Source organism: Equus asinus, chromosome 5 (assembly GCF_041296235.1).
Source record: "Equus asinus isolate D_3611 breed Donkey chromosome 5, EquAss-T2T_v2, whole genome shotgun sequence".
Lineage (NCBI taxonomy): Eukaryota > Metazoa > Chordata > Mammalia > Perissodactyla > Equidae > Equus > Equus asinus.
In genome coordinates this window covers 111,684,254-111,711,041 of record NC_091794.1, presented here as the reverse complement: position 1 = coordinate 111,711,041, position 26,788 = coordinate 111,684,254, and the positions used below count along the sequence as shown (strand labels likewise).

Below are 26,788 nucleotides of genomic sequence, written 5' to 3'. Positions count from 1 at the left end.
GGCCGCGCCCCTGCACCCAGCCACAGCTACCTGGTTTGACTGGAAGCATCTGTTGATCAACCCGAGATGCTGGCTCGTGGGTTTCTTCCTCCTTTACAACTCTGGTGGGTGCAGCTCTAACTGGCATGGATGTGGTCTGAGTGCAGCAGCCTGTCCCAGTCGAAGGGCTGCCTCAGCCCCGCCTGGGCCTTGAGCCTCTGCTTTTTGTCTTGTAGTAAAGACATTAGAATCGAATGGTGGTGTTTCTTTCTTGAAATTGTAATTATTAAAGTAGGTGCAATCACCAAGAAAGTTCCCTCTTAAATGAGTGTATTTTAAAGCTTTAACTGTTTCTGTAATAGCTTTGTAAACCTGTCAGCTTGCTGTGCACGTACAGTCATGAGGATTCCAAGTGACTTACCCTGTACAGCTCTCTTTACAAAACACACCAGACAAGGTTTAGAGACGGCTGGAATCGTTCTGGGCAGCCAGCCAGGGTGGAGACACTACAACCAACTCAGCAGGTCGGGGACCCGACCCCGACCCTGCTGCCCCCTCTGTGGCACCACCTTCATGGCGCCTGGGCTCCCCGCCACACCCCAGAGCAGGCCCACGTGAAGCCCAAGCTGCGCTCCGGAAACCCTCAGTGACTGGCCGCTCTGGAGCGAGCGTGGGGGGTCGGAGGGCGCCGGCTGCTTGGGCCAGTCATGTTCCCCAAGACAGCGAATAAACTTAAACTAACCTAGAAGGGCTTCCGGTGACCCAAACCTTTCAAGAAAACAAGACTAGCTATTTTATGAATTACTGAATATTTATTTTAAGTAACAAAAATTACAGTTTTGTACCATATCTATTTACAAAAAAGCCTTGCTGTAAAAAAATAAAAGTAAATCATTTCACGTGGACCACCACGGCTGGAGAACTTGCCCCAGAGAAGCTCCATTCCTCCCCTGCTGACACGGCCGAGGGGTCCTGCGTCCATCTCACACAGGCCGCTTACGCACAGGTCCGACCTGTGGCCGCCCAGCTGTCTGACGGCTGCACAGACCCCGCCTCAGTCTCCAGGAAACACAGGCAGAAGTGGTCCTTGCTGAGGAGGGCCAGGGAGTCCCCATTTAAATGCCAGCACAGAGAAAGCACCTGAAAGTCACCTGGAGAAAGACAGGCGGCCAGAGGGTCAAGAGTGGGAGATGTGAGGGTCCCCTGGCCAGCGAAGCCCCAAATCCCATGGGCGTGTGGGTGGGCCCAGAGTGACCTAGCTAGAGCCCCAAAGCCACCTCAGCTCGGGTGGGCCTCTGCCCAGCCTATAAAGCGTAGAGCAGCAGGCCCTGTGTCAGCTGTGCACATTGGGGCCTGGCCTTGAGGTTCACCCAGAGGCTGAGGTGACTTTCACTCTATGTTCCAGACAGTGCTTCGAACGAGCCATGGTGTGTGTCTGCTGAAAGACGCTCGTTTGCTAGGGTTCCACCGAGGGGGCAGTGCTCACCTTCCCCGGGCACCTGCACCGACACGCAGCCTGCCGGCGACCACAGGTACACCTTGCTGCCTCCCGTGCAGATGGCCAGCCGCGGCTGCTGCGGGTCCCACTGGAAGGAGCGCACTGGGGACAGCTGCTCCAGCACCACGAAGAGCCTCAGCTTTTGTATGTCCCAGATCCAGATGGCGTTCGGGACATTGTCTGAGGATGGAGGACGCAGACAGGCCTGGGGCTCGTCACTCCTCGCTGCCTGTTTCAGCCCCCGCCCCCTTGGGGTCTACTGCTGAAGACGGACTGAGGAGGCAGACCACGGGGCATGTGGCGCAGCACTGGCCTCTGCACCAGGCTCTGTGGTGGACCTTGGTGCTCCAGTGTCTGCCAGGGGTGGACCGTCCCTACCTTAGATTTTTGGCCACACACACGTTTTGGGGTTTTTTTTATACCCTTTAAAAATGTAAAAATCCTTCTTATATAAACCAGGCCCACAGCTGCAGCTGGGCCTGGAGCCCTGTTTACTGCACACAGAGGAAGAAGAGCAGAGAGGCGGGGCACAGAGGTGGAACGGGGACCCGCTGCTGCTCTGACAAAGATGCAGCCCGACTGCTCTGCGGAGCCACCGTGACAGAACGTCCGCCGGCAGCAGGAGGACGGGAGGCCATGCGGAGGGCCGTCACCTGATCCTCCTCTCAGCCCGTCTGCATGCCTGGGCACCCAAGGAAACTGAGTGGACACAACACAGCATGGGCCCTCGGCCACTGACCGTTCCTCGTCGCCAGGAAGTAGCTGTTGGGACTGAAGGCCAGTGCTCCTATGCCAATTTTAGGGTTCGCTCTGTCAGCAACAGGTTTCAAAGTCTGTAAGGCAACTGGCACCGAGGCGATCTCGTCTAGAATATCAAAAGGGAGGAGACTCCGTCACAGTCTCAGCACAGGGCCCGCATGTCTAAGACCCATCATGGTCTGGGATCCGGCCCCACGGCCGGGAAGAGAGCCGCTACCCTCGTCTGCTCAGTTCAGATGGCAGGAAAAGACGACTTGACACTAAAAGCATTGGGGCAAAATTTTATCGAAAAAAGGGCTTAATGGGAACCTGGCTGTAGTGGTCAGAGGCCCACTGTAGGCCCCCTCACCGCCACGCCCTGCCCGTGGGGCACGCCCTGCAGCCTCAGGAGCACAGTGGCGCCGGGCCAGCAGGGAAGGGGTAGGGACGCTCCAGAACCACCTGCCCCAGCTACGGTCTCAGCAGCGCAAACACCCTGGCATTTCTCGTCTTCTCTCCACTTCTGGCATCTATTTACAATCTGCTTCAATCTCACCTTCAATATTCTGTTTTTAGACTTTTCAGATGTAGAAAAAGCCTCATAGAGCACAGAGGATTTCTAGGGCAGTGAGGATGCTCCGTGTGGTGTTAGTGATACAAAAGTGTCAACACAGGGTCATTGGCTGTAACAAATGTCCCATCTGTGGGGATGATGACAGTTGGGGTGGGTGTGAGTGTGTCAGGGCAGGGGGCATGTGGGAACTCTCTGTACCTTCCACTCAATTTTGTTGTAAACCTAAAACTGCTCTAAAAAAAATAAAGTCTTGGGGCCAGCCCCGTGGCACGGTGGTTAAGTTCTGCACGCTCTGCTTCAGTGGCCTGGGTTCACAGGTTCACATCCTGGGCAAGGACCTACACCACTTGTCAGCCATGCTGTGGCACCGTCCCACATATAAAGTAGAGGAAGCTGGGTGCAGATGTTAGCTCAGGGCGAATCTTCCTCAGCAAAAAAAATATAAAAAATATAAAGTCTTAAAAGAGAATAAAAACATTATAAAACCCAAAGCAGCAGGTTGTAAAATGACAATGATAAAGCTCACATAAGTAGACGCACTTCCTGTGTCCAGGGCACTCCCTGTCCCTGTGTGTTTACTGAGCCCTGTGACAGGCAGGCAACCTTCTAAGACCTCATGGCTGTTCCTACATTTCTTCTCTCTTAAAGCTCATTTGATGCCCTAATTATGCCCCTTTTACAGGCGAGGAAACTGAAGCATGAGTAAGCTGCCACACGGCCAGGATCCAGAACCAGCTCCGAGCTCCCTTTACCACTGCCTGCCTCCTGACCCCTTCTGGCTCATCCACGGAAATTTTATCATTCATTAAAAAATCTGGCCCTCAGAGCACGAGCTGTCAGCTGGATTTCCAGAGCTTGTGTTCAATCCACAAAAACAGTGCCCGGGGGGTCCCTAACTGATGGGGTAAGAAAGACTCTGACTATGAGCATCACCAGGAAGGAGAAACGAATTGAAAAAAAAAAAAAGACCATGTGAAATCTACCTGGACAAAGAGGACTCTATTTCATAAAAAAAAGAAAAGGAAAACCAGCAAATGCCCGCCCTCGGTTGCTCACATTTGCTCTCCGTGCTGGCGAGGGGGCTGGCCGCTGCTCTGGGCGGAGGGAAGGCAAGGCTGCCCAGTGCCAGGCGTGGGCTCTTCTCGGCTTCCTTATACACCACCTGGAAGACACGACAGGCCCCGCCACCACTCAGGACCGGCCGCGAGCGCTCGGTGACAGCAAGGCCTAGCCTGAACACAAGGAGCTGCCGTTGCTGGTAGGGGACGAGGAACCGTGGCCCCCACGTACGGCTCCTCATGGGCATTCTCAGTGTGGCCCCACCCCCAGGCCTGCTCCCTAAGAAAGGAGGACGACGTCTGGTAGCTGTACGTTTACACACCGCCCACCCTCCCATCACGCGGCCAGTCCCTAGGCCAGTGAGCACGTCAGTGGTGACAAGTGACAGAGACAGGCCCAGGGAATGAGGGGGCATCTGTGACCTGAAGCCTGACAGGCAAAAGGTGAGCTGCCCAGGCTGGGTCAAAGGCTGGCAGGCCACACCAAGGCATTGAGAAAGGGCCATCATCTGCCCTACGTCTTTAGAACACTCTCGGGCTGTGGGTGGAAGGGGCTGGAGCAAACCCTTCAAGGCCAGTGGGGTCAGCCCCCGCTACTCCTGCGATTCTATCCCTTGCTCGCCTGTGCCTCTGCTGGTCCTCCAGTCACCATAAGTGGACCCTATCTGACTCACAGACCCCAGATGCCCACTGGGCCCCTCCCCTCCTCTGCCCTTACTCAAACATCACAGCTCCCAGGCCACCTGCCCTCAGACCCTTCTCGCAGCCCCACTGCATGTGCTTGCTCTCCTCACCCAACCTGCCATGTCCTTGACTCAGGTCTCATCTGTGGGCAAACTCACCAACGCTGGGGTATCTGTCTGCATCCCTACTGTCCCCCCGAGGCTGGGGTTTCTGTCCATGTCCCTGCTGTCCCCCTGAGGCTGGGGTTTCTGTGTCCCTGCTGTCCCCCCGAGGCCGGAGTTTGTGTCCCTGCTGTCCCCCCGAGGCCGGGGTTTCTGTGTCCCTGCTGTCCCCCCGAGGCCGGAGTTTCTGTGTGCCTGCTGTCCCTCTGAGGCCGGGGTTTCTGCGTCCCTGCTGTCCCCCCGAGGCCAGGGTTTCTGTGTCCATGCTGTCTCCCCGAGGCTGGGGTTTCCGTCCATGTCTCTGTTGTCCCCCTGAGGCTGGGGTTTCTGTCTGCATCCCTGCTGTCCCCCAGCACTGGGACCAGCTCCTGCTGAGTGAAGGGATGCACACACCCAGCTCAGGGCCTTTGCACTTCCTGTTCCCACTGCCTGAAATACTCTTCGCCGGATCCTGCATCACTGCCTCCCGGCATCTGCCCCAGTGACCCCTCCAAGGGCAGCTGTCCCTGCCCGTCCCAGGGAGACACCCAGCCCCACCCCCACTCCCCAGGGTCAGGGGTCTGTCTGCTCTTTCCCACCATGGCCCAGAGCACAGTGCCCAGCCTGGCCACAGATACTCAGTGCCTCCAGGCAGGAGACCCTAGTTACTGTGCAGAGGCAGGAGCAGATCGGAGAATGAGCCCTCTGGGGAGGGGTGTGAAGGGGCAGGGCAAGGACACGGCATCTGATCCTTCAGGAAAGCAAAGGCCACGGGCAGAGTCCGACACAGGAAGTGTCACAGTGACAGGCTCATGGTGCTAGAGGCGCCTGGGTCACAGCAAGCAGCTTTCTACCTCCTTCCCCAAACATCCAACAGAAACACAGTCCAGACTTACTATTTTGGGATTAGTAATGGTTGCAGGATGCTCGAAGTCTGTGATCATTTTCCAAGTCACATGATTAAGGATGCGCACCTGAGGAGAGACCGTGCAGGTGAGAGCCGCCCTGGCCAGCGCTGGGCTGTGGGGTCTCTCTGCGTGCACTGCTGTTGCTCACCTTCCCATCATAGCTCCCGACTGCCAGGAACTGACTGCTGGGGCTCCAGGCCACGGACTTGATGCCCAGGGACCACTCGTAAGCACAGTACGCTGACAAGAGCCGGCCGTCCAAGGAGTACAGCAGAACCTTATACTGTAGGTGAGACATTCCAATTGGTGTGACAGGTCAGTTAACCTGGGGTGGGTAAGTGGCACAGCCCCGCCAGAGCGAGTGGGCCTCGGAGAGACAACGCAGAGTCGAGGAGGCACAGCGCCCTCCCCCGGTCGGGGACGGGGACGGGAGCTGGATGGGAGACGTGACTGAAGAGTGACAACGTTGTGGGAGAGGGGGAACCAGGGTGTGACGCTAATGACTTGCAGATGAAAGCTCTTCAAGTCAACACCTGAGAGCGAGCGTTCCATCCCGCAGCACAGAGCCTCAGACACACACAGGCAACGGGCTTCAGAGAGAAAGGGGCGGCTGGCTCCTTCCTCATACCTCCAGGCAGGTGTCCCACACCGCCAGCACACAGCCGTTCGGGGCCCATTCAATGCCGGCCAGGTCCTGGGTGTCTGTATCAAAGTGCTGCAAAGGGAGGTGGAGAACAGATCAAACCAAGATACTGTCTTTAACAAACATACATTTATCTTATAATTGATGTTCCTAAACGTTTAGCATCTAACTTCCCCATATAGAAATGGACAAAAACGTCCACAACTCTATCCTTCTCTGCCGTTAAAATACTGCTGAGTGCTGAGGAGGCTCAGGGCCCGCCCGCCCCCCGGTGGAGCCGGTGCCCGGCAGTCCTGGGCCTGGGCCCGCGCCTGGAGTCTGGTTGAAACGCAGCTCACGCTGAGGCCCTGCCCGACACACCACTCTCCTCTTTCCTTTTCTTGCCTAAGTCTCACCCCTTTAAGACCCAGCTCAGATAAGACCCTTCCAGGACGCTCTCCTGCCCTGGGTTGACGAGGCTTCTTCTGCGCTCTGACAGCATTCGGAGATTTCTCTGCCTCAGCCCTGTGTCTCAGTGTTGCCCCGCCTTCAGACGGGAACCCGGCCAGGGCAGGGCGCGGTGCCCAGGCCCTCGGCACCTTGAAGTCTTGCCCAGCGCAGGCACTGGGTCAGCGCTACATACAAGTTCTCTCCTCCCAACATACGAGACAAACGCAAATACCAGGAAACTGAGAAGAAAAGGAAAGTGGCTCGCATCTGAGGGCACAGTAACTTTGAATTGACTTGAAGTTACACGCAACCCCCTTGCCCTCTGGAAATACGAAATCACGTTGCTCTACGCTATACTGAAGACCCCTTGGACTCCTAGAGCACACTGCTCCTGCAGTCCCTCCCCACTGAACAGGGCGCCTTCACTGCCAGGTGGGAGAGGATGTCTCACCCGCAGGAGCTGCCAGTCGCTGCACACAAAGACGCTCACGTAGTCTTTACAGTCCCGTCTCTCAGCCAGCGCCATGTAGCGGCCATCCCTGGTAAAGGTTATTCCTGCCGGGAAGAGGACAGGCCCAGACGTCGAGAAGCAGCCAAATGGGAGGAAGCACACTGCTCATTTTGCAGGAAAAACAAGAACAAGAAAGCAGCGGTCCAAAGAAGGGGACACACAGGGACCAGCCCGGTGGTGTAGTAGTTAAGTTTGTGCGCTCTGCTTCGGCAGCCCAGGGTTCACCGGTTCAGATCCTGGGTGTGGACCCACTCACTGCTCATCAAGCCAGGCTGTGGCGGCCTCCCACATGGCACAACCGTAAGGATTTACAACTAGGATATATCATGTACTGGGGCTTTGGGGAGAAAAACAAGAAAACAAAAAAAGGGGACACAGGACCCAGGACACAAGACCACGTGTTTCCCTAGACAAGGAATGCATGTGTTCCCACGGGAGGAAACACAGCGAGTGCGGCCTGCACCATGGGGTGGCTGGGCTCCCACACTCACACGTCCACGATTTGCCAGGGATGTGTGAAAGATACAGTAACCTGATCCCTGATGAGTCACAAAAGAGAAGTGAAAAACGCAGCACCTCAAGGAGCAGAGCGTCAGGTTCCTCGAAGGGCAGCGGCAGGGGAGACAGCTCCTCACTGCCCTTCTTACTTTTACTTTTGAATTTAATTACTTGGAAGAAGTAAATCTAACGTAAGACTCGGAAATACCCTTTCACTTCTTTCTTTTACTTTTGAATTTAATTACTTGGAAGAAGTAAATTTAACATAAGGTTTGGAAATACCCTTTGGTTGAAATGTATATTTTCCAGTTTCATATTAGCTTAAAATGCCCTCGGCCACATTTTATACTTCCTGAGTCAAAAGAACACCTGCATGATGTAACTGTTGTTTCCACTCAAGAAATGTGTCTGTCGGGGGCGGCCCAGTGGCGCAGCGCTTAAGTGCGCACATTCTGCTTCTCGGAGGCCTGGGGTGCACTGGTTCGGATCCCGGCACCACTCGGTAAAAGCCCTGCTGTGGTAGGCGTCCCATGTATAAAGCAGAGGAAGATGAGCATGGATGTTAGGTCAGGGCCAGTCTTCCTCGGCAAAAAGAGGAAGATTGGTGGTAGCTCAGGGCTGATCTTCCTCAAAAAAAAAAAATGAAAGAAATGTGTCTGTCATCTGGAGGGACACTAACATTCAAACTATAAAAATAAATGTACAATTGTACTTCATTCAAACGCAAGTTTGCTGATGGCAACAAAATAATGGGAAAAACATTCAAATCAAGTCATGCTTTGTTCGTTTGTTAAATGAAAGGTCCATCACTGCAACCTCATGATTCAAGAGTGGACGTCGGCTAGCTCTCAGGGGTCCAATTAAATTGGGCAGTGGCGCTGCGTCCCCTCTCCCAGACGGCTCAGAGGATACTTGTCACTTCTCCCCCCTCTGGGACGTCCAGGTGGGACAGGTGACTGTTTCCCCTCCACAGAGATGGCAGAGTGAGTTAACAGAAGCCTTCGGGATTTCGAGTTCAGAATTCAGTGCAGGAGGTGGGGTCCCGGGACAGACGTCACCTGCAGGGATCTGAATCCAGGTCCTCACCGGGTGCAGGGGCTCCAGGAAAGCCCCGCCTCCTCCACGTCCTTTAGACCCTCTCTAGTACCCGTGATTGTGTCAAGGGGAGTCACACGTGGAAACACCGACAGACGAAGGATGAGGGGGCTGCGACGGGCTTTAAGATCATCGGGGGAGGGTAGAGCAAAGAGTGGCTGTCAGCTGACACACTGTTGAGGCTACTTCTGCCTGTGTTTGAAATTTCCCAGGATAAAAGATCAAGAAAACCCCAAAACAACTATAAAGAAATGGCTTTCGAGTAGCTTTGATTGACTCACCCTGCTGACAAGCTTTAGGATATTTGATGTAAGAGACGGATTTTGTGCACAAGGACCAGACAGTTATCCGCAGCTGTCAGGGAAAAAAGGGAGAAGAGAAGGGAAACGGCACACATTAGCATTTTCAGAGAGAGCTGCTGCAGGAGGAGCCGTCCAGCTGCAGGGCGTCTCCGCGGCGGCCACACCCACAGCTACTGGGGCTCAACTCCGCGCTCTCGGGGTCTTGTTTGCATTCTGCAACACTACTTGAGTGACACAAAGTTAAATATAAGGGCATTTTAGTGCACGAACAGTTTTCATATTACAGTAAACCTAGCAAGTTATGCAGTGAGAGAAACATCCTCCTGCAGGAAAGCCACGCAGGCTGCCTGCAGGGCTCCCGCGCAGCCGAGTCCGCTCCGAGTCGCGGTGGTCCCTCCCCTGCGGGCGCGTCCGGAAACGCAGGCGCAGGAGGGCAGCCTCGCTGTGCCGCTGCCCCTGCAGCCCAGGTGGGCGCGCCGCCCTCCTCCCTCCCCGTGCCTCACACAGGGGGCTGAGGGCTGACCGGCGCGCACACGAGGCCGGAAAAGACGGCGTCCTGACGAGGGACCAGGGCGAGCCCGCCCGGCGGACACGGACACGGACTGTGCTCAGGAGCAAGCACCCGGGCCCGGGCCTCCCGCCGCCCCCGCGCCCCGAGGCCCGCCGCGCACCCGCCGCCATCTGCACGCGATCCGGAGGTGCACGACCGGCCCCGACCCCCTGCGGGGCCCCTGAGCGAATAACCAGCCCCGACCGCAATTTCCCAAAATTTGCTTCTGAGAGCCGTCTGCACGCCCCTCCCGCCGGCTGCGGCGGCGCTTCCCGCTCCAAGGGTCCGCCAGGCGCACGGACACCGCGCGCCCCCGGCGCCCGCAGAGACCGCCCCTCCGGCCCGGGAGCGGAGCCGGACCCCGCGCCGGGCGGGCTTCCCGGGCCGCGGGGTGGGGGGAGCGGAGCGCGGGTCCGCACGTGTACCCCGGGGGGATTCCTGCAAACGGGGCCATCTGTGTTCAGTTTGGGAGGATAAGCAGTGAGTTAACTGCATTTCCCCCACATCGCCTTTCTCGGAAGAGGAAAGTACCTCGGCTGTCCCACTCCTCTCCGACCGCCGGCGCGCACCGCACCGAGGCCGCCGCTCCGGGCCGCGCTCCCGGGCGCAGAGGGCGCAGCGCGGCTGCCGCTGCACCGGCTCGATTCCCACGTCTGTCCTTCCGCGGGGACGGCGGCCCAGGGCGCCCGAGGCCCCGCCCAGGAGCGCGGCCACTCTGGGGACGGCGCCTGCTTCCCTGGGACCCCGGCGTCTCGGGTGACGGAGAAGAAGCGCGCAACTCCCACCCCGCCGCTCCGGGCCTTAAACCCCACCTGTGACCCTGCGACCACCGGGTCTGGCGGCCTCCTGCTGACCTTCCAGGTGTCCCTGTCGGTCACACCTGCCCTCAGGGCGGCCCTGCTGATCGGATGAGGAGCCGACAGCAGGCAGAATGCCTCGTACATTCCCCAAAACACATTGGGGTTTTCAAGAAACAGCGTCCGCGCCTTGTGCAGACAGGACCAGCGCTGGGAGGATTCTGACGGCAGAAAAACGCACAGACAGCCCTTCAAGCCTCATCTTTACCCTCCATCCCCCGTAAAAAACAAAAATTAAAAAAAAAAGGTCTAAAAAACCAAAAAACCAACAACTGTTTATAGCTTTAAAAATCCAATAGGAACAAAAGAGTTAGTTAATAGACACCCCCGCCAACTCTGCTAAGGGCCGCAGCACAGCCGGGGAAGCAGCTCCGGGCCGCCGGCCTCCAGCTCACCGCACAACACGAACCCAGGGGGGCCGAGGGCTCCTGGGGCTGACCGCACCCCACCTCCATCCGCACTCCCACACGCCCCCCACCCCACATCCTTGGTCAAAGGCAGGCACAACCCTGCACAGCCAAGGCGTTCTGCTCACAGGGGATGAACCCACAGGCCTGCCGCGTAGGATTTCAGTCCTGTCCAACTCTCTTCACAAGGGTCGGTCTTTCAGGAGGACTTCACTGTATCTTTCCTGGTCATATTGCACTTCCAAGCATTTCCACATTTAGGTGTACACCGAAATGCTCATTGCAAGAGAACATTCACTTCTGAAATGAGTTAATTTTCTCATCTCCTTTTCCATAATACTTTCAAGTTTTCTTGACATAAGAAATAAGCACATTTTTATTACTATATCATTTGCTGCTGGCAAACTGGAAAACCCTAGTACCAAAGCAAAAATACTCAAAATAACCTTTTCCAACTGAGAAATTGTTTGGAAAATTAACATAAACACAGCAAATTGATGGCAGCTCATCTGAGTTCTTCGTAAGAGAAATGCTGTGTTTCCCTATTTTGTTACAAGTGGGATATGCTGAGAGAGCAAATACCTCCGTGTTCAGATGTGTAACCCTGAGGGACATTCCAGAGCCAAACACGGCTCTTCTCTTGCACCAGTGCAACTAGTCAAGAGCTGATAAAACAAAACTTACAATTTAGGAATAAATTTTATAAAATATGTGCAAGACCTATGCAACAAAAACATTGCTTAGAAAAATTCAAAAAGACTTAAATAAACAGAAAAATATCCCATGTTCATGGATCCACAGACTCAGTCTTGTTAAGATGGCAGTCGTCCCCAAATTGGTCTATAGAGTCAATGCAATCTCAATTTAAAAATCTTAGCAGGATATTTTTTTTAAAGAAATTGACAAATTTATTCTAAAATTGATATGGAAATGAAATGGACCCAAAAATGGCCAAAATGACTTTGAAAAAGGACAAAATTGGAAAACTCACACTGATTTTGGTTTGCAGACTTCCTAGAGTAATGAGGAGAGTGTAGCACTGATACAAAGACAGATCAAGGGAACAGGACGACGTCCAGAAATAGACCCACACACGCACAGGGCAAAGTGGAAAAAGGACAGAAATGCAGAATAGGTCACACCTCTGAACTGAGGAGTTAAAGCCAGAAATTCTGGAAGAAACAGAAGAGACTCTGTGTGCTCTTGGGTGGGTGGGGAATTCTTTAAATACAAAACGCACAAATCATGGAAGAAAAAAATGGATCATTAGACTCCATCAAAATGAAAACCTTCTGCTCTTTAAGACAAACTGTTAACAAAATGAAAAGCAAGCCGTAGACCAGGAGAAAATATCTGCCAAACCTGCACCTGACAGAAGACTTGTAACCAGAATATCCCTCTAAACACCTGACAGCTCAATCATGCAACAAACAACCTAATAAAGAAATGGACAGAAGATATCGTTACAAGAGAAATAATAGGCCAAAAATGGAGTCATTTGCCCCACGACAGCAAACCAAGCCTTGACTGCAGTTTCAACCTCCCCCAGGAATGTGACCTTTCTAACAGTCAATCTGAAACTTCCTGATCAGCACCAGTGAGGTCATCTGCATGATGAAACTCTGTGGTCCTTTCCCCCTAAAAGACATCTGGCCTGAAACAATCCTTTCTTTTCTTCTGCTAATGAATAACTTCCTTGCCCCTTCTGCCTATAAAAACCTTCTATTTTGTACAACTCCTGGAGAGCCCTTCTATTTGCTGGATGGGATGGTGCCCAATTCATGAATCATTTAATAAAGCCAATGACACGTTCGAATTTACTCAGTCGCATTTTGTTTTTTAACAATATAAAGTCAAAAGTTATATGATGGCAAGCGCACAAAAGATGCTTGACATCATTAGTCATAAGGAAAATGTAAATTAAAACCACAATGTAACACCATTACATAGTGGATTGACTAACAGAAGAAAGGCTGTCATCACAAGTGTTCTCGAGAAGGTGGAGCAACTGGAGCTCTCACGCGCTGGGGGGAATGCAGAATGGCAGAGCCACTTTAGGAGCCAGTGGGCAGTTTCTTAAAATGTTAACCCCCCTCCAGCAATCCTACCCCAGGTATTTACCCCAGAGAAATGGAAACACATGTCCACAGATAGACTCACATGCAGATATTCTTAACAGCTCTGTTCATAATACCCTCACACTGCAAACAGCTTGTGTGCAGATTAAAAAACGTGGTCTACCCATGCGAGGGAGATACTCAGCTATAGGGAACCAGCTGCCGATTCTCATGACAACACAGATGAATCTCAAAAACAGCATGATGCCAAGGACAGAAGCCAAATGCAGAACTCTGCATGCCATGTGGTTCCATTTATATGGAATTCTTAAAGGTAACACTATAGCGACAGGAAGCTGGTCAGTGTTGTCTGGGGCCAGAGGTGAGGAGAGGAACTGACTACAGCGTACGAGGTGCCCACTCCGGTGACGTAAATGGTCTCAGTCTTTACCGTGGTGGTGGTTATATTCATCACAAACCACAGAACTGCACCCTGAAAGGGGGTGAATCTTATAAGATGTTTTAATTGGATTTATTGAGATATAGGAAAAAGGTTTTAAATTTGGGTGTATTTTTTTAAGCCAACCACAGGTGATTTACAACATATATATTAAAAGTTACAGATATGAAGAGGCTGAAAGTAAAGGGAGAGGAAAAGATATGCCATAAAAAGCCTAATCAAGGAAGGATGGGATTGCTATGCTAACATCCAATGAAACAGATTTCCCAATAAAAAGAACAAGACATGGAGAAGAACAGTTTATAATAAAAGGGCCAATTCAGCACAAAAATCTAACAGTTCTAAATTGGTACACAGCTAATAACACAGCCCCAAAAATACATCAAAGAGAGTGACATCAGCATCATGGTGGAGTGAGTTGTTCCCTTTGTCTCCCTTCTAAGTTACAACTAAATGGACATGCATTAACCAGCAGAGGGTCCCCTACACAGCACAATAGGGTGCCTCAGAGATCCACGCAGCCATGCATCTGAAGGAGGGTGGACTGGGCCCCTGGGAAGCAGTGGAACTCGATGAGCGCACCCCGACCCCTCCCCGGCAGCAGCGATGCAGGCAGCGGGTCCTCACGCAGCGGCTGGAGCAACTGTAAGAGGAGGCAGGGGCAGCCTGCACACAAACACTTCTGGAGTGGTGGCCCGGCCTGCAGGAGGGATCTGCTGTGGCACAGTGGCCCCGCCCATAGGAGTGCTCCCTGCTGAGTGGTGGCAGCTCAGCCCCACCAAAGGAGCCCTGCCCACCAAGCACAACAGCTCAGCCAAACCGCCTGCCAAGGAAGAGCTGGCCTCTGCGTGAAAGAAGGCGCCCCTCCCCTCCCACCTAGCGCAGCAGCTGAGCCAGTCCCTTGCTGAGCGCAGCAGTCCCACTTGCAGGACAGCGACTGGCCGGCAGAGCACAGAGGCCACACCTGCGTGTGCACGCGTGACCCACCAAGCAGCTGCGGCCAGCATGCAAACGCAGAGCAGCCGTACCTGCACAACTTCCAGCAGACAGGGCAGGATCAGAAACACAGCTCCTGCCCCCACCCCAGCAGTAGCAGGTGGAACCGAAACCTGATCCTACTACAAACATGCTAGCAAAGGGTCAGTTCATCGAACACCATGAAGAATGACAGTAACAATTCAGAGCAGGAGGAAAATGACAAGTCTCCAGAAACCAATCCTGAACTCACAGAAATTTACAATCTAAACGACAGAGAATTCAAAACACTTGTCACAAAGAAACTCAATGAGTTACAAGAAAACTCAGAAAGACAGTTCAATGAGCTCAGGAATAAAACTTATGAGTGGAAGGACTATTTCACCAAAGAGATTGAAGCTCTAAAAAAATAAAAACAGAAATTCTGGATAAGAAGAACACAATTAATGAGATAAAAAATAATCTAGAATCCAAAAAAAATAGAGCTGATTCTATGGAGGACAGAATTAGTGATTTAGAGGATAGAAATCTAGAAATGCTTCAGGTAGAGAAGAAGGGAGAATTAAGGTTTTAAAAAAATGAAGAAATTCTTTGAGAACTATCCAACTCAATTAGGAAAAGCAACATAAGGATTATAGGTATTCCAGAAGGGGAGGAGAGGGAAAAAGGAGCAGAGAGCTTGTCCGAAGAAATTACAGCTGAGAACTTCCCAAACCTGGGGAAAGAATCGGACTTACAAGTATGCGAAGCCAATAGAACTCCTAATTACATCAATCCAAAAAGACCTTCTCCAAGGCATATAATATTAAAACTGCCAAAAATCAAGGACAAAGGAAGAATATTAAGGGTAGCAAGGCAGATGAAAATAACCTACAAAAGAACCCCTATCAGGCTTTCAGAGGACTTCTCAGCAGAAATCCTACATGCTAGGAGAGAACGGAATGATGTATTCGAAATAGTGAAAGACAAAAACTTTCAGCCAAGAATACTCAGTCCAGCGAAGCTACGCTTCCGATATGATGGAGTAATAAAAGGTTTCCAAGATAAACAAAAGCTGATGGAGTTCATCACCACTGGGCCACAACATTACAAGAAACATTGAAAGAAGCCCTCCCATCTGAAACTAAAAAGCAAAGGTTTACAAAACCTTGAGCAAGGAGATAAATAGACAGGATCAGAAGATTTCAGCTCTACATCAGAATAGGTTAGTAAACACTTAATTATAACATAAAAGACAGAGGCAAGGAAAGTATCAAAAGTAACTATAAACACTTGAATTTAGTCACAAACTCACAACACAGAAAAGAACAATTTGTAACAACAATAACTCAGAAGGGGAAGAGGAAAAGGATAGAACCTGCTTAGGCTAATGGAGAAAAGAGGCTATGAGAAAATGGACTATTTCATCTATGAGATCTTTTATATAAACCTCATGGTAACCACTAAAGAAAAAATCATAAATAAAGAGAAAACTGAGAAAACCATCACAGAAAACCACCAAACTGAAATGGCAGTCAGAAACACAAGGGAAAAGAAATAGTGGAAATGTAGAACCACCAGGAAACAAGAGATAAAAGGGCAGTATTAAGCCCTCATGTATCAATAATCACTCTAAATGTCAATGGATTGAATTCTTCAATCAAAAGACACAGAGTGGCTGAATGGATTAAAAAACAAGACCCAACAATATACTGCCCCCAGGAAACACATCTCAGATCTAAAGACAAACAGAGGCTCAGAGTGAAGGGATGGAAGGTGATACTCCAAGCAAATGGCAAGCAAAAGAAAGCAGGTGTTGCCATACTTATATCAGACAGAGGAGATTTCAAGATAAAAACGTCAATGAGAGACAAAGAGGGTCAGTATATAATGATAAAAGGGACAAACACTTATGAATATGTATGCACCTAACAGTGGAGCACCAAAGTATATAAAATCACTACTAACAAATCTAAAGGAAGAAAGTGACAGCAACAAATAATAGTAGGGGACCTCAACACGCCACCTACATCAATGGATAGGTCATCCAGACAGAGAGTCAACAAGGAAACAGTAGCCCTAAATGAAATACTATACCAGACGGACTTAATAGACATATATGGAACAATCCATCCAAAACCAGCAGAATACACATTTTCTCAAGTGCACATGGAACATTCTCAAAGACAGACCACATGCTGGGAAACAAAGCAAGCCTCAATACATTTAAGAAGACTGAAATCATATGAGGCATCTTTTCCACCCACAATGCTAAGAAACTAGAAATCAACTACAAGAAAAAGGCTGGGAAAGTTACAAACATGTGGTGACTAAACAACATGCTACTGAACAACAACTGGATCAATGAAGAAATCAAAGGAGAAATAAAAAACCACTTGGAGACAAATGAAAATGAAAACACAACACACCAACTCTTAGGGGATGCAGCAAAAGCAGTACTAAGAGGGAAATTTATAGCAACACAGGCCTACCCCAACAAATAAGAAAAATCTCAACTAAGTAACCTTAAACTACACCTAACAGAATTAGAAAAAGAAGGAAAAGAAAATCCCAAAGTCAGCAGAAGGAGGGAAATAATAAAAATCAGAGCAGAAATAAATGAAATAGAGACTAAAAAACCCAGAAACAATCAATGAAACTAAGAGCTGCTTCTTTAAGAAGATAAACAAAATTGATAAACCCTTAGCCAGACTCACTAAGAAAAAAAGAGAGAAGCTCAAATAAATAAAATTAAAAATGAAAGAGGAGAAACTACAACAAATACAAAGGATTATAAGAAAATGCTATAAAAACTATATGCCAACAAATTGGACAACCTAGAAGAAATGAATATTCTTAGAGTCACACAACCTCCCAAAATTGACTCAAGAAGAAATAGAGAATGTGAATAGACCAGTAAAGAGATTGAAACAGTAATCAAAACCTCCCAAAAAAACAAAAGTCCAGGACCAGATGGCTTCTCAGGAGAATCCTACCAAACATTCAAAGAAGATTTAATACCTATCCTTCTCAAACTATTCCAAAAAGTTGAAGAAGACAGATTGAAGAAGACAGAACACTTCCTAACTCATTCTATGAGGCCAACATCACCCTGACACCAAAACCAGACAAGGACAACACAAAGAAGGAAAATTACAGGCCAGTATTGCTGATGAACATAGATGCAAAAATCCTTAACAAAATACTGACAAATCTGATACAACAATACATTAAAAGGATCATACACCACTATCAAGTGGGGTTTATACCAGGGACACAGGGATGGTTCAACATCTGCATATCAATCAATGTGATACACCACATCAACAAAATGAGGAATAAAAATCACATGATCATCTCAATAGATGCTGAGAAAGCATTTGATGAGATCCAACATCCATTTACAATAAAAACTCTCATAAAATAGGTATAGAAAGAAAGTATCTCAACATAATAAAACCCATATATGACAAACCCACAGCCAACATCACACTCAGTGGGGAAAAACTGAAAGCCATCCCTCTGAGAACAGGAACAAGACAAGGGTGCCCACTCTCACCATTCCTGTTCAACACAGTACTGGAGGTTTTGGCCAGAGCAATTAGGCAAGAAAAAGAAATACAAGGAATCCAAATTGGAAAGAAAAAAGTAAAACTCTATTTGCGGACAATATGACTCTATATATAGAAAACTCTAAAGAATCCAGCAGAAAGCTACTAGAAATAATCAACAACTACAGCAAAGTTTCAGGGTACAAAATCAACTTTCAAAAATGAGTTGCATTTCTATACGCTAATAAGAAACTAGCAAACAGAGAAGTCAAGAACATAATACCACTTACAATCACAAGAAAAAGAATAAAATATCTAGGAATAAATTTAACCAAGGAGGTGAAAGACCTATACACTGAAAACTATAAAACATTATTGAAAGAAATCAAAGAATACATAAAGAAACAGAAAGATATTCCATGCTCTGATTAGAGGAATAAACATAGTTAAAATGTCCACATTACCTAAAGCAATCTACAGATTCAATGCAATCCCAATTAGAATCCCAATGACATTCTTCACGGAAATAGAACAAAGAATCCTAAAATTTACAGGGAACAACAAAAGACTCTGAATAGCCAAAGCAATCCTGAGAAACAAGAACAAAGCTGGAGATATCACAATCCCTGACTTCAAAATATACTACAAAGCTATAGTAATCAAATCAGCACAGTAATAGCACAAAAACAGACACACAGATCACTGGAACAGAATCAAAAGTCCAGAAATAAAAACACACATCTATGGACAGCTAATCTTCGACAAAGGAGCCAACAACATACAATGGAGAAAGGAAAGTCTCTTCAATAAATGGCGCTGGGAAAACTGGACAGCCACATGCAAAAGAATGATGTAGACCTCTGTCTTACACTGTACACAAAAATTAACTCAAAATGGATCAAAGACTTGAAGGTAAGACATGAAACCATAAAACTCCTACAAGAAAATATAGGCAGTATGCTCTTTGACATCGATCTTAGCAGCATCTTTTCGAATACCATGTCTTCTCAGGTAAGGGAAACAAAAGAAAAAATAGACAAATGGGACTACGTTAAAGTAAAAAGCTTCCGCAAGGCAAAGGAAATCCCGAATAAAACAAAAAGACAACCCACCAACTAGGAGAAAATATTTGCAAATCATATATCTGACAAGGGGTTAATTTCCAAAATATATAAAGAACTCATACAACTCAACAACAAAAAGACAAAAAACCTGATCAAAAAATATGATATACAGATGGCCAACAGACACATGAAAAGATGTTCAACATCACTAATTATTAGGGAAATGCAAATCAAAACTACAATGAGATATCACCTCACACCCATCAGAATGGCTACAATTAACAAGACAAGAAATAACAGGTGTTGGAGAGGATGTGGAGAGAAGGGAGCTCTCATACTCTGCTGGTGGGAGTGCAAACTGGTGCAGCCACTATGGAAACCAGCATGGAGACTTCTCAAAAAATTAAACATAGAAATACCATATAACCCAGCTATCCTACTACTGGGTTTGATCCAAAGAACATTAAATAAACAATACAAAGATTTCTATGCACCCCTATGTTCACTGAAGCATTATTCACAATAGTCAAGATGTGGAAACAACTCAAGTGCCCATCAATTGATGAATGGATAAAGAAGATGTGATATATATATACAACGGACTACTACTCAGCCATAAAAAAGACAAAATCATTCCATTTGCAACAACATGGACGGACCTTGAGGATATTATGTTAAGTGAAATAAGCCAGACAGAGAAAGACAAACACTGTATGATTTCACTCATATGTGGAAGATAAACAAACACGTGGATAAAGAGAACAGATTAGTGGTTACCAGAGGGGAAGGGTGTTGAGGGGTGGGTGAAAGGGGTAAAGGGGCACATAGGTATGGTGACATAAAAACTAGACTATTGCTGGTGAGCATAATGCAGTCTATACAGAAACTGATAATATAATAATGTACACCTGAAATTACACAATGTTATAAACCAATATGACCTCAATAAAATTTTTTAAAAAATTAAAAAACTGGCAGACCACCAGGGCAACGAAGAGGGACCAGCCCTGTTAGATCCTAACATAGAAGAAAACCCCGCTAATGTAAGCAGAGTGGTATCAGTGGACCTGCAATGGAACAGAACGAAAAACCAGAAATGATACTGTCAGTATAAAGAAGTTTAGCTCTTGATACAGGTGGTAAAGATGGATTTTACCAACAAATGTTGTTGAGAATAGATAAAAATTGACTCCTACCTCACACCACACACCATTATAAACTCCACATGAACCTACTAAAAAATTTCAACTGTGTGTGCGTGTGTGTGTGTGTAAAACAAGACAGGAAAGCACTCAAGCTACTAATAATTAGGGAAATGAAAATTAAGACCAAATGCAACACACTGTTTCTACTGGAGTGGCAATCACTTTAAAATCCTGACACATACGCCCTCTCCTATAACCAGGCAATCCCCCCAGGTCACATCCCGGGAGGTCATCTCGAGGTGGGTGTTAGGAGACACGCAAAATACATTCTTGGTAACGTGGGTCATAACAACACAAATGCCCAGCAGCAGTAGAATGGCTAAGTAAATCGAGGCCTGATTTTTCTTACAAGGAATGAAGGACCAGCCATACCTTCAACATGCAAGAATCTCAAAAATAATGTCGGAGAGAGAAAGAAACCCCAGAGAACACATACAGCACAGTTCATCTAAGTAAACCTTCAACAAACCCACACCAAATGGTACAGCGTCTACACACACACACTAGACCCTCAAGAAAAGGAAGGAGGGCCCGGCCCTGTGGCCAAGTGGTTGCGCTCGCACACCACTGCAGCGGCCCAGGGTTTCGCTGGTTCGGATCCTGGGCGCAGACATGGCACCACTCATCAAGTCACGCTGAGGCGGCGTCCCACATGCCACAAGTGGAAGGACCCACAACTAAAAATATCCGACTATGTACTGGGGGGCTTTGGGGAAAAAATGGAAAAATTTTTTTAGAAGTCTTTAAAAAAAAAAGGCAATGCCTTTAACAAAAAAAAAAAAAAAAAAGGAAGGAGATGATGAACACAGGCAGGATAAGGGGCCCTCTGGCTGCGGCCTGACGGGGAGCATGCTATTACTCACCGAACCGTGTCCAAAGGGCACACGGTTTCTCTTCCACGTTGACATACGGGGGACAGGAACTCCATGCCATGTGTCCATCCAGAGGGTGGAATTTGGTCCGAAGAATTATACACACCAAGACTGTTAGTAGAGGCTATATGAAAAGCTCAAATTACCTCTGAACCCTGATTGTAAGCACCTTTCAAACGCCGACACGTACAGTGCTAAGAAACCAGGCAGCCCTTTGCTGCCGGCCTCGCTCCCCAACAGCCTCTTAGCAGACGTCAGATTAAAGATGTTTGAATATCGCAGCAGCAAACATGTGAAGCCACACAGCTGTCTGAAGCAGTTAATTTAGCCATCCTCTCACAGGTGGACACAGAATTTATCCCTGGCGATGACAACTTGGAAAAGCCGAGTGAGATCCTGGCGGAGAACAAACAGTGGCCCCAGTCATGCGCACACGCTGTCACCTATGCAGAGTCTGCGGCCCCCTGAGCCTGGGGTGAGGCTACGGCAAGGCATCCGGCAGCCCAGACCGCGGAACACGCTCAGCGGATTTAGGCCCAAACGCTGGGTTATAATACCCCCTCAAAAAAGCACATTATTAAAGCAATTCACGCATTTTTCTATATTTAAAAAAAACACTGCTGACACCAAAGATCTTATACCAAAACACCTTATATACGCCAAACTCCCTAATTTGATATATTTATGAGATATACTCATACTATGCAAGCTATCTCAGATTTCAAACGTTCATCTTCGCACTCAGAGCCCCAGTGCAGTGCCGGTGGGCCGGGCCAGCCCAGCGTTCAAAGGACCAATGAATGAAGTGGTTATCGACATCCACAGATCAGATGTCTTACAGGAAAGATTTAAATTAGCTCATATTGAAGTTCATTTTCCATTGTTGAATTAAAGGAACTCTTTAATTCCTTAAAAATGTAATTTAAGATTCTTTTTAGAAACCTGCTTTATTTTTCTTTAAAACTGGGCAAAAAAGTTATATAACACCACTGATGCGCTCATAATGCTTGATGACTTAAAATACACCTCCTTCTCCATAAATCACCCGATTTCATGCTCTCAAGCCATTTCAGGAGGAGGAGTGTAAGGAGGCATCCTCGTTTGATTAACGGGGCTTCACACTTACGTGGAATTCAGTCGTGTTGAGAATGTGGCGCCCATCTGGGCTCCAACAAGAAGCCACCAGCCCAGCTGAACCCTCGTCTATTCTGCAGTGCCATTCTGGCTGTTCCAGCGACCACACCTAGACTCAGGAGAGAAACGCAGATCACAAACTAGTCATGCACTAATTAAGCTTAAAAACAACTGGATGTCAGGGCTGGCCAGGTAGTGCAGTGGTTAAGTTCACACACTCCGCTTCAGTGGCCTGGGGTTCACAGGTTTGGATCCCAGGTGCTGACCTAGCACCACTCATTAAGCCACGCTGTGGCAGGTGTCCCACATACAAAATAGAGGAAGATGGGCACGGATGTTAGCTCAGGGCCAGTCTTCCTCACACACACACAAAAAAAACCCCAAAAAACACAACTGGATGAAAACTGCAGAGGCAAAGCACAGGGTATCTTTCAAAACCTTTCACTGTTACGAAGCGCTGGTTCTAGTTTGCACCAACATATAAGCCATACCTCCTGGTGATTTCACTTTGTTGTAGTTTTAAACAGTTTACTCACTTTGCCATCCCTCAGCCCTGACTGAGCTCAGCTTAGGTCTGCAAGCAAACACCACTTCTTAGCGCTTCCCCACACGCGTGCTTCCAAGCAGCTAGACGGCCATCTGTAACACTTCGGGGATGAGTTATAGCTGCTTACAGATTAAGAATATTTAAGTGTTTTCTGGTTTTAAAAGTACTTAAACTACTAGAGAACTACTATAATTTTAGAAGAAAACTAGCTTTGAGCTGCACTGCACGGCCTTGTTTTCCAAACTAGAAGGGCACAGGAAAAGACCATTCCGTCCAGGCTGGGACCTTGGGCAGGCTCCTTGGCTCTGCCCCTGCGGGCACCGTACCTGCACTAGCCCTCGTTTATACATGGCACACAGGATGAAGAGCGAGTCGGCCGACCACTCGATGTGCTGGATCTGGTCCAGGCAGGTGTACAGCTGAAGGATCTGAAGGGTGTTCACGTCCCGGACCACTAACCGATACTGGACACAGGAAGCCTACAAATGGAAAAGACAGCCCTGATGCTCTGCTCTCTCCAGGAAGGTGGCTTTCAGGAAGTCAATGCCCCCCATTCAGGAACTGTTTCCTTCTCTCCTTTCAACATGCTTTCTATCTAGATGGTCTCATGTTTATCATCAATTATATAGCCCATTCCAAAAATGGGTTAATTAAAAGATAAAGTTGAAATATACAAACTGGGTATTAAAACTGCTATATTCCAGTATTAAGTGTTATTTTAAAGCTCTGCTTGAGTCATTTTCCCCTCTAATCATATGTTAAAAACGAAACTTAAGTAGGAAATAGCACTGGGAGAAAGTTCTTATGTGAACTAACCAAACTCTCGCCTAGTTTTATCACTTGCAGACAATTTATGAGGAGTAAGAATTGAGGCCTCACATGCTGACAAGAATGACTACAGAAGCCAGAGTTCCCTTTGTACAAGGCCGAACTCTGAGCCAAACCAACAGAAAGTCAATATATGTGTTTTAACTTGTGCAAATGTAAGGACGCTTCATAATTGCTCATTTACCTACCATGAGATAATAGAAAATATATATTGGCCTCTGCTCCTGGGTGCTGACACAGGTCTCCTGGAACCCGTGCAATTTCCTGGGTGACAGGAGCATCTCTTGGTCTAATGAGGTGACTCTGGGTAGGCTCCTGGATGGGGCTGGTCACCAGAAAGACCAAGCCATAACTAGAAGCTTGGAATTTTCAGGCCCACTCCCCATTCTCTTGAGAAGGGCTGAAAATGAAGTTAATAACTGATCACACCTATGTGAGGAAGGCTCCTAAAACCCCAACAGTACGGGGTTCAGAGAGCTTCCAGGCTGGCAACACATCCACACCGGGAGAGTGATGCACCCCAGTTCCACGGGGACAGAAACGCCTGCCCTTGGGACCCTCCCAGTCCTGGCCCTATGCATCTCTTCATCTGGCTCTTCACCAGCATCCTTAATCACACCCTTTAATAAAGTGGTAAATGTAAGCGTTTCCCTGAGTTCTGTGAGCTGCTCTAACAAATTAACTGAGCGCGAGGAGGGGGGTGTGGGAACCCCTGATTTTTAGCCAAGTTGGAGGTGGCCTGGGGATCCCATATTGAGCACCTGAAGTGAGGGGGGTAGCCTTGTGGGACTGAGCCCTTAACCTGCGGGATCTGACACAATCTCCAAGCGGACGGTGTCAGAATTGAGTTAATTTGTAGGACACCCAGCTAGGGTCATGGATAATTACTTGGTGTGGGGGAAAACTCCCCCACATTTGGTGTCAGAAGTGTTGTGAGCATGGTAGCAGTGTGAGCAAAGGAGACTCAAGGGAGGGAAAAACGGGTGGATCTTCTTACATACCTACATTAACATACTGACTATGAAAGTGTTTGAGAGATGCTGTTTTCTTAAAAACACGGTTCATGTCCATATTTGTCAATAATATCCATATCTAAGCAAATAATTTCTATGTTTGAATGTACTTAGCTACTGATTGTTAATTATATTAGTTTTAAAATCAAAAACTGATTTTTATATGTTAATTGCTTCTTTTTGGTACTTTTCAAGGTCAAACTAGATTATTAGTTTGTGTTTTATGGATTTCCATTAAATCAAAGCCACATAAGTTTTCCATAGAAAAGGCGGAGAGGGAGGGCGACTGCAGATTAGAACAAACATGTGTCACGAGGCTGATTTTTTCACACCACAGCTTTGAAAACTGCTCAGTTACAACGAATTCCTTATGAAGTGGAACATTTGTATCAACACCTGGAAAAACCACTTCAAATCTGTTGCGAGATATTAAAAATGGCAACACGGACCTACTTCCTTCAGTATTTAGGATAGAGCTTCGAAGAACACGATTCCAGCAACATTATTACCAAGTGTTCACAATATCGACCAGTGTAAAAAGCAAAAAAGTACCAAAATTAAGCAAGGAAATATAACCTTTCTCTTTATAATTTGCTGGAATTTTCACAAATGACTTTTAAAAAACTAATTTGGGGGGGGCACTTTGAAAAATACACCAAGGTTTTTCGGGATGCCATTTAAACTAAAGATATTTTGCATTTTGCAGCTGAATACATTTTATGTGATTTAGAATAACACTTTCATAAAAATAAGCAGACACATAACTTGAGTTATATTTTCAAAGACCAAGAACAAAAAGAATATTAATAAAGGCTGAAACTGAAAAAGAACCATGAAGCATCAGTCAGTTAATAGACAGCAAAAGAAACTAAGTACACTTTTTATAATGCATCATTTTTTTTTCCTGAATGGCTTCCCAATGCCAATCATCTCCCACCCACCGCATCCCCTCCCCCAGATTCTGAGGATAAACACTGGTTATATTGGCATATTTCAAAACTTCAGTTTTGTGTGCAGGCTAGCTCAGCGATTTAAGCAGCATTCTGCCACCCATGGAAGGAACAGCCCAAATCCCCGGAGTGCGGACAACTCTCTTTATCTAGAGATAGAACGCTACTTATTTAAACCATTTATATGGCACCTGCTAGACACCGGGGAAAACGGCTGAAAAAGACGACAGAGACTAGCTACACCATTGCACCAGTTTACAGCCAATAGAATCATGTACTTGCCTTTTTGTGACAAAACAACAACGAGCTGATATCTCCTGTGTCCTCAAGTGTGTGAAGACGGCAATGCTTTTGCTTGCCTTTGACAGATGTAAACCCAGGTGCAGGGAGGCTGGTACCTGTCCGGGTCACCTGTCTGCGGCCCGTGCCTGAGTCCCCTGCCCGGGTCCTCTGTCTGCAGCATCTGCCCAGGTCACCCGTCTGCGGCACCTGCCCGGGGAACCGGCCCAGGTCCCGTGCCCAGGTCTCCTGACCGAGCTGCCTGCACCCCGGGCCCCGCGGCCGCCCGCTGCTCCCCGACCCGGGGTCCCCGCGGAGGACCCGCCCTCGGCCCAGGCTCCGCGGGCGCTCACCAGGTACTTGCCGTCCGGGGAGAACTTGCAGAGCAGGCCGGAGAGCTTGAACACCTCGGAGAAGTTCATGGCGGCCGCCGGACCTCGCGCCCGGGACCCCAAGCCCGCAGCCCCGCGCCCCTGCACTGTGCGCCGAGCCGGGACCGCCGCAACCGCCGCCTCCGCGGCCGGAAGTGATGGAAGGCGGGAAGCGCACCGGAGCCTATCAGGGCTCCGGACGACCGCGCGGCATTGTGGGGCTTGTAGTTCGCGCTAAAGGAACCGCCCCGGTTCTTCCGACGCGGGATTCCGCGATGCTGGAGGGTGGGAGGCCTCCGGGTCCGGTCCAGATGGGTTGCTAAGGAAAGGCAGGAGGGGCGCTGAAATTGAATTTCAGATAAACAACGAATCCTTTCTAGGATAAATGTGTTCCCAAATACTGCATGGGGCATATTTATGCTAGAGAACTACATGCTTATCTGAAATTTAAATGTAACTGGGCGTCCTGTGTACTTATGTTTATATATGTATTTATACTTATATGTAAATATATTCACACATAAATATGTAATAGTTTATATACATATGTTATATTTTATACATGGTGTATAAATAAATACTCGTTTGCGTTTGTTTTTTGGCTAAACCGGGCAGCCTGCCTGCAGCGAGAC

General features: G+C 48.2%; 1 protein-coding gene across 1 annotated transcript; it reads right to left on the bottom strand.

Moving 5' to 3' along the window:
* Nucleotides 1-769: 769 nt before the first annotated feature.
* WRAP73 (WD repeat containing, antisense to TP73) lies at nt 770-26,316 on the bottom strand. Its single transcript, XM_014862360.3, is given in 13 exon segments — nt 770-1,029; nt 1,032-1,130; nt 1,466-1,657; nt 2,217-2,342; nt 3,846-3,951; nt 5,568-5,645; nt 5,728-5,862; nt 6,208-6,294; nt 7,103-7,206; nt 9,037-9,109; nt 22,161-22,277; nt 23,042-23,194; nt 26,139-26,316. Coding segments are annotated over 13 exon segments (1,539 nt in total). The 5' UTR covers nt 26,208-26,316; the 3' UTR covers nt 770-829.
* Nucleotides 26,317-26,788: the final 472 nt, after the last annotated feature.